The sequence below is a fragment of the Chaetodon trifascialis genome, chromosome 11, assembly GCF_039877785.1.
Source record: "Chaetodon trifascialis isolate fChaTrf1 chromosome 11, fChaTrf1.hap1, whole genome shotgun sequence".
Lineage (NCBI taxonomy): Eukaryota > Metazoa > Chordata > Actinopteri > Chaetodontiformes > Chaetodontidae > Chaetodon > Chaetodon trifascialis.
Genome location: NC_092066.1, coordinates 9,092,679 through 9,108,571, shown reverse-complemented (window position 1 = coordinate 9,108,571; position 15,893 = coordinate 9,092,679). Strand labels below are relative to the sequence as shown.

Below are 15,893 nucleotides of genomic sequence, written 5' to 3'. Positions count from 1 at the left end.
TCTGTGTTCTGTGGTTGTGTCTCTTGCAGGGAAATATCAGACAAAAGTGTCAGAGTCGGTGCAATAAACCAGAACCGACACTTACTGGTGAGTCCCTGTACCAACTGTTTGGTGTTTGCTGCCATCTGGTGGCACATTATTGTCCCACACGTGGTGCGAGGGGACAGCTCTCTTCATCTTGTACTTCCCTTTTAATCTTCAGCTCAGAGAATACATTTACAGATGAAATGGGAATGCTGATCGTTTTACCCATCCTCCATTAGCTGGTAGAAGTCACTCTGAAACATATTTCTGAATGAAGACAGAGCGATTGAGGACTCCAGCCAAATCCATCTGCTCTGGGCCAAATGACAGTGAGACTAATTTGAGTACATTAGAGAGCAGTCTGGGTAAAACAGTTATTGAGTTCATTTTCAGAACTCAAAAATGAGCACTTTGGTTTTTTATGCACTAGGTGACTGTTATCTTTTGATGGTTCTGTGTACTTAAGTATCTGACAGTGTGCTTCAATCATACTTCAGAGTGATGGTTTCAGTATTTTTTCAGACTTCTTTCAAATCTCAGTGCTGTCGTATCTGCAGAGCTGAGAGAGCTGAGAGGGGCTATTCAAATGGACTTGGAGCTCTACCCCTCTTCGTTTGCTGCTTCACCGCCGGCTTCCTCCCCTCTCCCTTTGAAGGAAGTGAAAAACAGGTTCAGGTTAGTTTGTTTCAACCCCCACAGAGGCTTTAAGAGGGCACCATTTACAACACTATTCACATGTTGGAGGACTACTACACATACTGTCATTTTCCCTTTCAGACCTGACCAGAGAGTGTACCACAGACACACATTACAATTAGAACAGATGAATGTTATGACTGTTTGGGGGGGTGGGGTGGGGGGGTGCATAGCTCTCACACAGTACAGTTGATGCCTTAAGTAGCTGCTTTACAGTTGCTGGTAATTTGTTCCTTTCTGATCCCATTCAAGCTTTTTCAAGCCCAATGTTGCTCTTTATTTCTAAAACAAATTCTTTTTTCTCTGCTTTCTTGATCTGATTCCCGTTCTGATTCCTTCTCCTCAGACTGTCAGCAGCACACAGGGTTTCTGAGGAGGCTCTGCGAGCTGTAAGCGCTGCGTCAGCCCTAAGACCACATCCACCCGCTGCTCCGTGCCAACCCAGGCCGCCGTTCAGCGCTCCTCCGGGCAAGACCTCCGCATCAGTTAAACTAATTCATTCACTGTCTCGGAGTTGTGGACAGCAAAGAAGCACATCAGACTCCAGTGGACCGAGGAAAACACAAACACCTATTTGCAACAGGATCGCCACTTTTCGGCATACGAACAGCCACTTCGCCACTTCACCCTCAGGGCCTGGCAGTGACCAGATAATGGTTAAAGCCGCACACAACTGCAGTCTTTCTTCAGAGCATGATAGTGCTCATCTTCCCTGCAGGACCCCGACTTCTAGTCCTAGTTTTCAAATAAAACCTCCAGGAGTCTCAACCATCCACGAAACCCATCTATCCTCCCGACGCAGCATTCACAGCCCAGGCAGAAAGTGCGATTTGTCACCACAGAGAAAAAGCTGCCCAGCCTGGAGGTCAAGAAACATCAATACTGCCGCCTCATCCCCTCACTGGGTTGCAGGCAGTTACAGCAGCAATAGCACTGACCACTTTGTGTCAATGACAGGGAAATCAAAGACACAAAGTGGTACCTGTGCAGGTGTGTTAGTGTCAACAACAGTGCAGGCAGACGATGACACAGGGAGGAGTACTTCTGAGAGTTTCATTCTGGTGTAGGCAGCAGGAACAACAGCGGAACTGATAGAAATAAAATCCAGGGAAGGATGTCACCCACCAGCAAAGCTTAGGCCACCGTTTGACAGATCGCTCCTCACATTATCCAGAAAGCAGTGCCACCACGCAGGGGCTGTGCCTGGTCCTCGCTGGTGGTGAAAATAGCGCAGTGATTATTTGTTTGAAAAATGTGCTTTGTGGGGCGGAAGCTCGCCTGGTTGAGTGTGTGCAATGTATTTAAGCCGGAGTCCTTCCAGAAGCTACTCGGGTTCGATCCCAGCCCTTCGCTGCTCCTCATTCCCCCCCCCCCCCCCCCCCCCCCCCCCCCCCCCGTCTTTCTCTACAGCTGTCACTACCACAATAAAGCAGAAATGCCAAATGAAATCTTTAAAAAGAAAAGGAAAATGTGTGTTGCTAAGAAGGTAAGAGCCGGCGCATCCTGCTTACATGAAAACCACAAAGTAAATGTGTTAGAATTGCTGTTCGGTCCCAAGACTTTACATGTATGTATGTAGCTGAACAGGTGGAAAACACAGAGGAGTACATACACCCACAGAGTACTGAGTACATTACTGGCTGTATTTAAGCTCTACATTTAAACACTTGCGTATATAAGAAGTCGGGGATTACGGCAGCACAATGATTATGATTACTGATGCACTTCATGACTTCTCTGCTCTCTCTCTCTCTCCATTGTGCTATGCAGGCCAGAAACATCTTTTTCCATTCAAGTCTTTTCTAATTGCAGTACTTCCATAAAATAGATCCAGAACATGTCACAGTATATTCAGTTCTTACCTGCTGCCATTTTTTCCTCATCTGCTCACCGGTGCCCTCAGTACTTTGTAGGTGGCACGGTGGCACAAGTGGTAACACTGTTGCCTCACTGCTCGAAGGTCCCGGTTCAAATCCCGCTGGGGGCATGTCCTCCACCATGCCTTCAGTGCCTGCTGCTCCTTTCTGTGTGGAGTTTGCATGTTCACCCGGGGTATCCTCCCTAAAATGTACCCCCACTAAAAAACATGCAAGAAGATCACCACCTGACCAATGGTGACAAAGGAACTGGGTCCCCGGGCGCCGCTGTCAGCTGGCAGCTCACCGCTCCTGGTCTGCCACGGAGGAAGGACGACCAGGATGGGATAAAAGCGGAGAAATAATTTCACTTAAGCATGTGCAGTTTCAGACTCTGTAACTCAGCACGTGGTGTGCAGGGATTAATAAAGGATGATTCTTCTTCTTCTACTCTTCTACTCTCAGCCACGCCCACCTGCCTGTTCACCTGGTCACACACCTGAGACTAATTGTAATCAGTGCAGTATATAAGCTGCTCTGCTACACTCACTGTTTGCAAGACTGTCATTGTTCTCATAAAAGACTGTCCCGCATCATTTCAAGGACTGTTGTTCCGTTGCTCACCCTACCTGCATTCAACCACACCTGTTCCCCGGTAACTACTGTTAGAGTTACATATTTACTCACATCTCTTAATAAGCTACATACACATGGTCAGACAACCAACATGCCCTCCAGTAACTATAAGCTGCACACACATAGCCACACAGGCAATGTGACCTTCAGTAACCTCAGAAAACACAGAAAACGAAACTTAAGATATCTCGTGTCAGGTAACACATAATTTACATATAGAGGGGGGGTCTAGCTATCTTCTCTTTCAGGGCGCTGTCTCCTATGGATTGGATGGGTCGTGTGCCAACAGGCTGGGGCCAGCCTGTGGACCAAGGAGAGGGCACTGAAGTCTAAACCACGATGATCACCACCTGTTTTGACCAATCAGATAGCGGCACATTTCTTTTTAAAACTTTGTATAATCGTAAATCAGGCATTCTCATTCTGGCGGGTGGTTGCAGCTAACTGCATGCAGACTGCGATTTCCCAAGACTGAGATCTATGTACATGTGCTCTATTTTATCAGTGTGTTAATGAATATCCTTAACTGAAGACAGAATATCTCCTGACCTCTTTCTGCAAAAAACGACCACGCTCACACTACCATAGCCTGTTATCTCTGACCACGAGTCTGGCTTTGTGTCATGGACAGTTTGCCTGAGTGTTTGGTGTTGGCCACACCAAACTCTTACAGAGACGCTGAGACCTTTGTATAGTGCACGTCCCAAGCCTTTGCCTGCCTGCACAACACCTGTGTTTTGGTGGTTCTGCACTCCCACCCCTGTGACAGAACGTGCAATTTATGTGTGTCGTTTATAGACATGTGCTGAGTCTGCCATCAGCCAGGATGCAACAACATGCAACTTCCTTGACATTGGTGCTTTGTGCAGTTTCGTTTTCATTAGTTTCGTTTTCCACAGGCCACACCCTCCAGAGGAGAGAAACTGACACTGAACGACCGAGTCACAAGATCTCTGACACATGACGAGGTAAGACTGCTCTCCTCTGCTTTTTCTTTTTCTGATGCGTTGGATTTGCTTAAATCGCGTTTTATTGTCGCAACAGAATCTGCGTCTTTTCCGCAAATGGCTGTGACCTGCTGGGTTTGCGCAGGTGCTTCTGTTGTTGTCTGCGCGCGCGCTGTCATTCATGCTAAGTGTCAGTAAACTGCAGCTGTTTTCTTCAGCAGAGACAACATTATGCCCTCAGTTTTCTGTTTTGTACAGATTTTAACTCGCCAGTTGCTTTTGTATTTAAGAAAAAAGACGTAAGTAGGTGAAGTGTTGGTGTACTGTTATGTCTTGGACAGAGATGGAAGAAGCTTTCAGAACTTAAGTACTTAAAAACATGAACTTTGTCCTCTGTTCAGGCTAATGCTAGCAAGGCTACTCTGAGGAAGGCTTTTGTATATTTTAACTGATAATCAGTTGAATGCACAGGCTGCAAAAATCCCATTAGAAACATACTTTTTAAAAATAATAATAATAAAATAACTGGTATTTATTGTTGGTTTGGACATTCATGATCTGCTTCACAGCTCCAACCTTCAGACTGAGTTAATGTCTTTGGTCTCTTAGGTCTAACCTGTAGAACCCAGCACCATCTATTGCACGGCCCAACACGTTTTCCACATAAAACATGAGCAGGATCTTAATGCCACTGGCTAGAGTCAGTTTTTTTATACATGCAGCTTGAACTTTGAACCGACAAAGAACTAGAATAACATTTTTCTATTTTTTATGGCACTGTGCAGTTTTTGATGTACCAGATTATGTCTGTTATAAGTGTTCAAGAAGGTGTTGTGAGTGAATAAAGTGTCTTCATGTGTTTGTTTAGATGGGTGCAATATTCAACATACTTGAGCAGTTCAGACTGGACTCTTACTACAACCAGTTTTTCCAGCTGGGTGTGACAGATGAGAGAGATTTCTTGGATGGCATAACAGATGAAGATCTGAACACCATTGGTGAGATGGACTTAAGGCTGTAAAAAGTCGAGTGTTTTTACCCGAGTGTGTCATTCAGTGTGTCAAAAAGTATGTGCTTGATTCCTCAAATACCACTTTTGCTCCCAGGTTTAAGCCACGTGGAGAAGAATCGTTTTTCAGCCATGAAAAACTTCATTCAACGGCTCAGAGCTCCAGTGTGCCGAGTTCAAACTGTGACGCCTGTGCAGAAATCACTGGAGACGTTCCTCCTGCAGTACACGTACCCCAAATGTCCCCAACCAAAACTTCTTAAAGGTGAGAGGAGCACATCTCCGCTGACTTGCTGATCATACTTTGTTTTTTTTTAAATAAGATGTGATGCCGCAGTGATCGGTGCGTAAGCAGACACGCACATACAACTGAACGACCTAACGGAGGTTCTTTTGAACGCACAGATATGGATCCAGCCCAAAACACAGTGGAGGACCTGATGTTAAGGATCGGACACCTGGAAAGTGTTGGCAATTCCAAAGGAGTTTGTCTCTACACAATCGATGGGATGCCGCTGACAGACGATCCCTTCTTCAACACGTGTGAGCAGACCACAGTGAACTGCACCAGATGTTCAATCTTATATTGCAAAGATGATTTTGTTTTGTTTGTTGCGTCATGGCTGATCTTGTAAAGGTTTGAGTCCAGTGTCCTCTCATTAGATACTACGGCAGCTAAAGACGCAAATCCATGCCTCAGGGGTTGGTGGAGACCAAAAACAGAGCTAAAAAGAGAGTGAATATTTGAGATGCTTTCATCAGGCGGCCAGAAACATGACTCCAAATGAACAATAATGCTGCTTCCTATCTGCCGGATGTCTGAATTTGAAACATCTGTTGTCTCTTCTTGCAGGGTCTTTGAGTGACAGACATATTCAGAGTGGAGATGTGATTTATGCCATCTTCACGCCAAAGGAAAACCTGAAACAGGCTCCTCAGGCACCAAAGCGAGAGCTTGGTGAGACCTGCGGAGACGACATGGTTCGATGCCACATCATGCTCAAGGTGCAACTAATGATGACACTGGCAACTGATGAATGGATGTTATTGTATTTTAAGTTGAATATTTATCTAAGTTCTCCATATCTGTGGGTTGACATTTGCTTCAAGCTTAGCGTTCTTCTAAATGCAGGAAGCTCTGATATGTTTCCGTATTTTAATATTGTGGATGATTGACAGGATGCACTGCTCTGATAAATAAATAAATTACTACATTTTCTAATCTTCCAGAGCATTTTAGAAGTTAAATCGGAGCAAACAGAAAGCGCTTAATGTACATTTTTATCTACGTCCTCCACACAGGGAGACTTTGAGGTGATGGTGAATTTGAAGAGTGACACCATAACCAGTCTGAGACTCAAGCTGGCAAACGAAAGTGGGATCCCGGCACACGTCCTTTACTACAAGTAATTCAGAGTTGTCCACCTGGCATTGATTTTTTTTGGCTTGTTGATGCAGATTTCTTTTGTCACACAGTGTTTCTGTTCTCTCCTGTGTTTATTGTGTTTGCAGAGGTCAACACTGTGGTGGTGACACGCTGCAGAGTTGTGGGATCTCTGAAGGGTCAACAGTTTCCTTCTCTTTGTCCACGTTTTCCGATGAGACTCCGCACAATGACACGTTCTTCATTAACGATGTTGCGCCTTCGGTCCAGCAAACCCAGAAAGGAATCAGCGTGTTCTTGTCTTCACTTTATGCTGTTGTAAGTTTTATTTCTGCCATGCTTTTATCTGTTAAATAACATTACGACCACACTCACACACACACACACACACACACACACACACACACAGAGTGCAGACACACAGTTGATGAGTCATTCATGAAAAGCAGCTAATATTTGACATTTTTAAGTGAACACAGTACTTCGATTTTTAGTTCTTCATTTGGCCATCAGGCAGCCTTTCCTTTGGCACTACAGCTTCTCAACCCTAGAACTTCCTACGCGTAAGCCCACTGGACTGTATTACGCAGCAGATCTTACATTTTATTTTATTTTTTCTTCTAGGAACAACATCACGTAAGAGGGCAACGGAAGACACTGATTTCCTACATACGAAAACTGACCGGATGTCACCCCCTCGCCCAAAGTTTGCATCAGTTACTGTGCAGGAATGAAATCTTGACCAGGAATCAGAAGGTAAACAGCATGAGCTGGTGCACTTCTGCCTTTAATGCCTTTTGCATTGTGCTGTTTGAAGTAGGTGTTCTCATGTGCTGCGTTGCATTTTGATGATGCGTATGTTACATCACTGGTGCCGTGAAAACATTTGACTTTTGTGCAGAATTGCTGCGTATTAAGATTAGTCATATATGAAAGCTTGCTCTTCCCAGAGAAGTGTCACAGCTACTCCAAATAATGAGCAGATGCAATTTTCTGCTGAAGGTAGAAAAAACCCCAAAAACTCCACAACCAGGTCAGTAGATTATCCTGATAACAACTGAACAAAATTACTTCAGACAGACAGAAGCATCAGTGCACATAGTGTACTTTTTTTTTAAACAACAAGGATTTTTTTTTTTTTTTCAAATGCCGTTTTTCACTGCTTCTAGCACTACAGACAAAATTCAGGTGACCTTCATTGCGTCTGTCACAGCAGCAGGTATCATGGCCTGCATTGTTCCTGGGAGATGTCTTCCTGTAATCTGGGTGGCCTGAACCTTTCCACAGGGACGTACACTTACAGAGGTGCTTGTTTCTATTGTAGATTGCAGTTGTTGAAGGCTTGTACGTCCTCTTCAGAGAGCTTTTGCCTCAACGTGGAACACAGCGAGGGGAGAAACTCATCGAGGACCTGGACGTCTTTGAGAATTCACTGTACTGCTGGGCCCACCTCATAACGGAGGCAAAGGTATGGTGGTATTGAGATCCCTAACATCCACCAGTTTTTGTTGATATTAGTATCACCTTTGTGGAAGTTGCCTTTAATTTGAGCTAATATGTGATGCATGACTTGAATGTGTTTACAAATGCATTAAGGTAAATTCAGTGGTGGACCACTTCAATAAGGACCTGTTCCACTTGGCCTTATTTTGACAGAAGCAGACTTCGGACCATGAGAGCTACGCACCCATTACTCTTACGTCTGAAGACGGCAGCCGCTTCTGTGAACCGGTCAGAGTACCTGGAGTGCCTGGTGCCTTTGAACGAGCGTATGTTCTCCAGAAAATCAAAGGTGAAACTAAAATATGGACGGGTCATTTACTTTTCTAGAGGAAACACATCGTAGTAGCAAAGAAAGTGCAGATAGCAGCCTCATTGTTCACTGATCTGCTCCCCTTTTTACTTCTGTTCAGAGCAGCTTATGTGTAAGATATTTAAGAAGATTATTGATCATCCCACGCTGGGGAAATTAAGTCGTTACAGCCAGCAAAGTTTTAAAAAGCAAAAACTGTGGCATAGAAGGGTGAAGAAAAGGAGGATAAGAATAAAAGATCAAGTATATATATGCACAATATGTTGTTACTAATACTGCTGCCAATATGGATAATAAATACGAAATAATTTGCAACAAATTAAGAATTGCACAAGATGTAATGGTAATGTGAGCATATATTAGCACAGATAGATATTATTGAATGATGCATTACCATCAGCTTCACTTCATTTTCTATCCCTTTGTCCAGATGGAGAGAAAATTCCAAATTGCACCGAAGAGGTTTTGCGACAGACATCATTAAAGAGAGCCAACGACATTGAGAAAATCCTGCTCAGTCTGCCTCCATCCATCAGAACTTATCCTCTTTGGATTCATCATGACAAGACGACTGGTCAGAAGTGAGTATCGTTAAAGTTTTACTGTCTTAAATTCAGTGAGAGGCTGTTTTCTGTTCAATTATTCTTTAAGATGTTTGTACAGATGAGACACAGTAGATATTTATTCAACACACCCAGCACTCAGTGCAACAAAGAGTCTAGATCTTCTCGAGCAGCCTTCAGTGCTCTGGTCCATGATATGAAAATTATAGACTAATTGATTCAGTGTTTTTGTCTTCTAGAATACATCGAAGCCGTCGATGGGTAAAAACAACACGGTAAAAAAGAGCAAAATTTTAGGTTATCTACAGTGGATGGTTCTGATTTTATCATCCACATTAAAGTTAAAATCAGATAGCAAATCACACCATCTCCATAGATTAATTTGACTAAATGAAAATCAAAAAATGCCTTTCATTATTTTTTCAACCTGTTTCACCAACTCCCCAAAATGTGACCTCAAGCTCATTTATAAGAGTAATGAGCTGCTGGTGGGAGTCGAGGCACTAACAAACAGAAAATACTTCACTTAGGCTGTTTTACACTAGATTTTACTTTAAATATAAAACACATGGAGGAAATTACATGCAGGGATATTAGCAGTGGGCTCTTCACCTGTCAACAGTCGATACAGTGTTGATATATCGTTAATTGCAGCGACCCCATTGGACTGTTCTGAAGGTCACAGTGAGCCCTCGAACCTCCCCTACTGTCACTCTGAGGCTAATCTTTTCCACTTGATCATACCACCTTAAAACAGGACGATTCTCTCTCCCAAAAGATAAATCAGCAGCACTGCACTAACTGTAACTGGTCAGTGATTGTTTTGAATTTGCTGATCCTGTCGCCTCTTCTTAAAGTGAAGAAGCCTCTGAAGTGCTGTACTGACTTGCTCTATAGCGCCATCCTGTGTGCAGCCACCTCTCTCTGACATGTTACCTGTTCCATCCAACAAAGGTTTTGATTTTGACTGAAACCTTGTTTTTTACCGACCTGTGCGATAAAATGGCAGTTTTCAGATAAACCTGGAGAAGACTTTTGGAAGTATGGTGGAAGAATTGAAATCTCCCTCCTATCAGTACCTCAATGTGACCCCACCTCTACATTTGAAGGAGCTAGGACAGTGTGAGGGACGCCTTGTTCTGCTCAGTGAAGGTAACTTTGGATATTTTAAGTACATTTTTGCTGGTAATACTTCTGTACTTTTACTAAAGTACACTTGTAAATGCAGGGCTTTTACTTCTAATGTAGTATCTTTACATTGGTGTATTGGTACTTTCACTTAAGTAAAGGATGTGAGTACTTCCACCACCAGGATCAGAAAGAACAAATTACCAGTGAGCCAGGCTTGGCTACAGGAGTTTCATCACATTTATGTCACAGATGAGCTTTTCCTACTGGACCCTTATTTCTTCTTTCTTGCACTTTAACGTGTGAGAATCTGTAGTTGGTTCCCACTGGTTTCTATGTTGCCTCTGATACTTATGGCGCATTTCCATTACACAGTTCCAGCTCTACTCGACTCAGTTCTACTCTACTCTACTTGGTTTGGTTGAGTTTCCATTACAATTGAGTACTTCATAGTACCTCCTCAACGTAGGCGGGGTCCTCATACCACGGCTGCGCGAAACTGCCACGACGTCAATTTGTACGTGACGCAAACAGAGCCGACAAACAATGGAGGACATCGAGGCGATGTTGTATTTATGAGCAGCCATTTCCCTCGAGTGAGAATAAAGAATAAAGTCAGCGGTTGCTGTTGCCCGGCGTTACAATGGAGGGGGCGGGATTGTTTTTCCGGTGTTGGACGTCGCAGACCAGTGACGACACTCTCCAGCCAATCAGTGGCCGACAGGTTGATGTCACACATATAGTATCGTTTCTACTCGCTTGGAACCTCGCCAGAGCAGGTACTAAAAATAGTATGGGGTACCAAGGTACTATCCCTAATAGAAACACAAAACAACCGGGTAGAGTAGAGTCAAGTCGAGCCGCGCTAGTGGAAATGTGGCATTATTATCATGTATTTGGGGGGGGTGGGAGGTTTGGGGTCACACTGTTCTGTAATTTTGTTGTTTTTACCCCCTGTGAGGCACTTTGTATTACTATAAAGTATGAAAAGTGCCATATAAATAAAGTTGATTTGATTTGATTTGATTTGATTTGATTTGATTTGATTTGATTTGATTTGATTTAGGAAGTTTGCTAATTCTGTTTTTTTTTTTGTCAGACAACCTTGGCGTGTGTATGCACAAAGAAAAAGGATCCCCTGATATGATCAAAGTGCACGATTGTTTGGACGGCAAAGAAAAATCAGTGGATGTGAATCTGTTGGCAGCCAGGTATGTGGTGGATTGACATCTGTTCGCCAGACATCTGTATTTATTATGTATTTTCTTTTGTGTGCTGCATGAACCGTTTTGTTCATTGTTATGTTTTTTTTACATTTAACACAGGACTGGTGACCATAGAGATGACCGAACATTTGTCACAACCAGGAGTCCAAAAGAAGCGATACTGGTAACGTGATCATTTCATGCCTTCCACATCGTAACTAGATGTAAACAAGCTTCTACCAGATTAGCATTCGGGAAAACTCAGAGTGTGATTATTCTTGGCTTGAATTTCCATCAGGTGCTCATAGATACAAGCTCCTCCATGGAAGAACAGTGCTATGGAAATGCGGAAATACAGAAGATCAATGTGGTGAAAGAGCTCTTTGACAACTTTGCCACGAGGAGCATGGCTTACGATTTTCACCACATCATTGGCCTCGTGAAGTTCGACTCCATGGTGAAAACCCTGCACACGTTTACTGAAAATCTGGAAAAGTTCAAGGTATGTTTGGACCTGTGAGAACTGTCCGGTCTTTCTTTTATTTCAGTAAAATCTGCATCTGGATGTAATGCAGATTTTTTTGTGCATGTGCAGGAACACATTCGTAACCTTGAGGCGAGTGGGTGCACTCTGCTGTACGACGCCCTGCGACGTGGCGCGTCCGAGCTGGAGAAGGTGAAGGCGAGGTTTCCAGACTGTAGACTTCGCATCATGTGTCTCACTGATGGAAATGATTCTGGGTAAGCGTCTCTCTGTGTTCTCAATCAGTTTTGGTACCTTGTTTAAAGCATGATATTAAGTGAGCTGATTCATAATGTGAATTCTTCCCATAGATCCTCCATAGAGCCGGTTGCTGTAACAGCCAGACTGCTAAAAGCTAACATCCTCGTGGACTCAATCCTTCTTGGAAATGTGGAGAACAGCATGCTGCATGGAATCAGCAATGCAACAGGTGTGGCATCTTTGAATGATGGCTTCCCTGTGATATATATATTAAATCATGCGTCAAACAGTGTAAAATAATGCCTTCAAACATCCTGCAAATGCTCTCTGGCAACGCAAATGCTTTGATTGTGCTTTATTCACTCTCGTTACGTGCACATTGCCTCCAGGTGGCTGCTGTTTCAAACCACAGACAGCCAAAGAGGGTCTGAAGCTCTTTGAGATTGAGACCGTCCTGTCTTTGGAGGAGAGGACAATCAAGGAGAAACTTGACCCGTCGTCCATCACTGAGGTCAGTCTCTGCATATCACTGTCCACCAGTCTTTCACAAGTGATATGAAAATGAAATGCACCAACTTTGCACGTCGTCTTGATGCGCTCGTTCATTCGTCGCTGTCGTTTTGTAGCACATATTGTCCAGCATCTTTGCTACTCATGGGTACGACGAATATCCAGAGACGTCCCTGCCAAGCCAGATAAACAGCAAAGTGACAGTGACAGAGAGGTGAGTGATAGAAGCAACCACTGTAAAGAGGCCATGTTCAACATTTTAGTTTAGCAATTTGCTAATTTAGCAGTAAGAGCAAAGCACAGCTGAGGATGATGGGAAAGTCATTTTGAAACTGTAGTTGACTGAAACTGATCTCATTGGTCAAACGAGAGGTGGTTCGCCTCTTAGCCCAGTGATTCACATGGTCGTAATCATGTTTTTGGATTATATTTGCTTACTTTAAGTGTTTGCATGTCATTTATTTCCATTAATAATATTTCTACGTAGCACTCTGAAGAAGAAGCTAAAACAGGGGACGTTTCTGGAGAAGGACAAACGGATCCTGGAGGAGCTGAGGAGCCTGCATTGTGACCCTCATCCCTTCATCAGAGTCTTCCCATCAGAGCCAGACTTCAGTAAGTGGCATGTTCTCGTGGTCTGGTCTGATGTTTGCTCGTGTTGTCTTTCTTTCTGTTGCTGCTTAATGTCAGTTGTTTTTTGGACATTTGTCTCAGTAGGTTGTTTCATTGGGTCAAATGCGTAGACGTCATGGGTGTGTTGATGACCAATGACAGTGGCTGCTGCCTCCTTCTTCGTCAGTTGAGTTTTATGGCTGTTGAAAATGTTGCATTGCACGGTGTAAACTGGTCAGCAAAGGCACATTTTGAAGCAACTGGACGTCATAACGTGGTCGCCGCCGTTGCTTAAAGGTTTCTGATTTGTTCTAATCTTTTCAGCGTTCTGGAAGATTCTCATGGAGGGTCCTCCCAACACACCGTATGAGAAAGGCGTGTTTGAGCTGTACTGCCAGTTCGGGCCTGACTACCCAGTGAAGCCTCCGCTCGTCCGCTTTGTCACACGAGTATCCTGCCAGAATGCAAACAACTGAAAACCTGTTTTTTTGTACAAGAGACACACAAACACATTGCATTTGCAAAAGTATGCATTACCAACAGTGTTATGTTAGAGACGTACATGTTGCTGCTCTTAACACGACGACAGGTGTACCACTGCAACGTCAACAGTGTGGGACGCATCTGCCACAACATATTTGACCGCAACTACAACGCCCACATCACCATGAGGGAGATCCTAGAGGCTGTGTATGGACTGCTCATCATCCCGGAGCCTGACGACCCGCTGGACAGGTGACACACACGAACACACACACATTAGGTTTTCATCACTTTTGGAGACATTACATCACTTTAGTCTTCCTGCCTTGTCCACACATTGTGAGTAATGCACGTCCATTGAAAAATATCACCTATTTGACTTTATTCGGCATATTTCTTTTTTTTCTTTGGAAGCATCCTGGCCGAGGAATTCCTGACGAGCCGCGAGGCGTATGAGCGAGAAGCCGAGAGACACACAGAGGAAACAGCAGGAAACTCACTGGACGACATGGAGAAAGTAAATGTGCTGTGATATATGCAAAGAAGTGGATGTCACCTTTTTTATTGTGCTTGTTTGGTGCTTAACATTAACGTAATGTTTATTTTCTGTGTTATTTGACTTAAAGAAATTGGTGGATCCCGTGCCACAGTTTATACCCCAACACCTGCTCTGTCCGCTCACCAAGAAGATGTTTATTGACCCTGTGAGAACGGTTTACGGCACCGTGTATGAGCGCAAGGCCATCGAGGAACACCTGAAGCAGTGAGTACATTTACTGCTGTGGCCAGTAATTAAAAATGAGTCAGCAGTATGGCTGCCGAAATGACTGACACCTGTTTAGGAACAACTCAAAACTCCATCGTTTGCTTTGTTTTACTCTTTGGTCCCAGGGAAATTCCCTGTTGCTCATGCATCAGGGGAGTCTGAAAACCCTTAATCACCCTCAGAAAACTCGAACATGTGTTTTCCCAGCTGACCATATGCTCTCTCTCAGGCACCAATATGAGCCGCTGGCCGGCCTGGGGCACGAACTCAGCATGAGCGACATCGCAGCAGACCAGGACATGAAGAGAATGGTGATGGATCAGCGTTCTCGTCAAATTAAGTTAAATGAATCTGAACAGCTTTCGAGTTAAAGCGAGTTAGATGCACCACTTTCATGGAGATTCAGCTTTTTGAGGGAACGCTGGCTAAATGCTGTTCATACTGGTGACATACTGTCATAACATGCCTTTCAAAGTTTGCTCTGTTGTCCTTCTTAGAATTTCTGAAGGTTACGTTTGTTTGAGCTGCTTAAAGATCATAATGAAACCTCTGTTTGTTTGTTTGTTTGTTTGTTTGTTTGTTTTTTACTGAATGAACAAGTTTCAGTACATCACTGACATCACTTCTACCTTATAGGAAGAAGAGAACTTTCATTTCCGTGCTGTCAGATGTCCTTATTCACTATCTCACGTCATTTTTACTTTCTTGTAGTAGAATGATGATGATTCAGAGTTCGTTGCATTTGTCTCACTGGTGATAGAAGAGTGAAGGATGAGCATAAGAGGTACTGAGTGATGGATGCAGCGTTTATGCTTTCTTCACGTTCAAAGACCTAGAAATCCATTAAGTCATCCACGTTAAAGCTGATGTATATTCATAAAATCAGTGGGGTTTTTATGCAGGCCTGATCTTTCCAAGTGAAGGGAGCAACTTGCATCTTTGGAAATCTTTGAAGACTTTTAAGGCCATGATTCACGGCAAGAATTGTTGTCAACTTTATGCAGTTTTGTATCTCTTAACATTGTAAAGAAATTATAATGTTACATACATGTTACAGTTTCTAAAGTTTGTAGACTACAAATGGAAATTGGAAACTGTTTTATGTCACACTAATAAAGGTTATTGTACAACGGATGTCCTGGCTGGTAATTAACACTGTCAAGGATGAAAACATGGTGAAGGTAAAAGCTTTAAGTTTGATGTTAATTTAATGATTCTTTTCTAAATAGGACAGATGACAGTTGACCAGTGGTGGAGGAGGGATTCACAACATTTACTGAAGTAAAAGTACTAATACTTACAAGTAAAAGTCCCCCACTGAGATGTTACGCAACTCAAAGTATTTCAGTATAAAATATTCTTAAAATTTGTTTTTAAAATATTAGTAAGTAAAAGTAGTTAGTGCAGAAAAATTGTCAGTAGCTCCTTAGATGGAGTACAGCTTTCACCAACGTTTAGCTACAATTATTAATATCATTATTATTATTGCTGTTTTGTAATATTACTAGATTACCTCTGAGTCCCTCCATGCCATATG

General features: G+C 43.3%; 1 protein-coding gene across 1 annotated transcript in view; it reads left to right on the top strand.

Moving 5' to 3' along the window:
• Positions 1-15,484, top strand: part of ccdc24 (coiled-coil domain containing 24) — a 31,876-nt gene extending 16,392 nt beyond the window's left edge. Inside the window, exons 7-34 of the mRNA XM_070974043.1 lie at positions 30-87; positions 582-699; positions 1,067-1,109; positions 4,112-4,180; positions 5,028-5,157; positions 5,266-5,433; positions 5,574-5,711; positions 6,022-6,173; positions 6,471-6,574; positions 6,681-6,870; positions 7,177-7,308; positions 7,877-8,020; positions 8,209-8,344; positions 8,796-8,946; positions 9,938-10,080; positions 11,156-11,267; positions 11,382-11,445; positions 11,560-11,763; positions 11,857-12,002; positions 12,096-12,214; positions 12,375-12,496; positions 12,612-12,709; positions 12,983-13,110; positions 13,432-13,556; positions 13,697-13,842; positions 14,005-14,107; positions 14,217-14,353; positions 14,586-15,484. Of these exons, the coding sequence (XP_070830144.1) occupies positions 30-87; positions 582-699; positions 1,067-1,109; positions 4,112-4,180; positions 5,028-5,157; positions 5,266-5,433; positions 5,574-5,711; positions 6,022-6,173; positions 6,471-6,574; positions 6,681-6,870; positions 7,177-7,308; positions 7,877-8,020; positions 8,209-8,344; positions 8,796-8,946; positions 9,938-10,080; positions 11,156-11,267; positions 11,382-11,445; positions 11,560-11,763; positions 11,857-12,002; positions 12,096-12,214; positions 12,375-12,496; positions 12,612-12,709; positions 12,983-13,110; positions 13,432-13,556; positions 13,697-13,842; positions 14,005-14,107; positions 14,217-14,353; positions 14,586-14,727 (3,522 nt within the window). The 3' untranslated portion in view covers positions 14,728-15,484. The remainder of the gene's footprint in view (positions 1-29; positions 88-581; positions 700-1,066; positions 1,110-4,111; positions 4,181-5,027; positions 5,158-5,265; positions 5,434-5,573; positions 5,712-6,021; positions 6,174-6,470; positions 6,575-6,680; positions 6,871-7,176; positions 7,309-7,876; positions 8,021-8,208; positions 8,345-8,795; positions 8,947-9,937; positions 10,081-11,155; positions 11,268-11,381; positions 11,446-11,559; positions 11,764-11,856; positions 12,003-12,095; positions 12,215-12,374; positions 12,497-12,611; positions 12,710-12,982; positions 13,111-13,431; positions 13,557-13,696; positions 13,843-14,004; positions 14,108-14,216; positions 14,354-14,585) is intronic.
• The last annotated feature ends 409 nt before the right edge of the window (positions 15,485-15,893 follow it).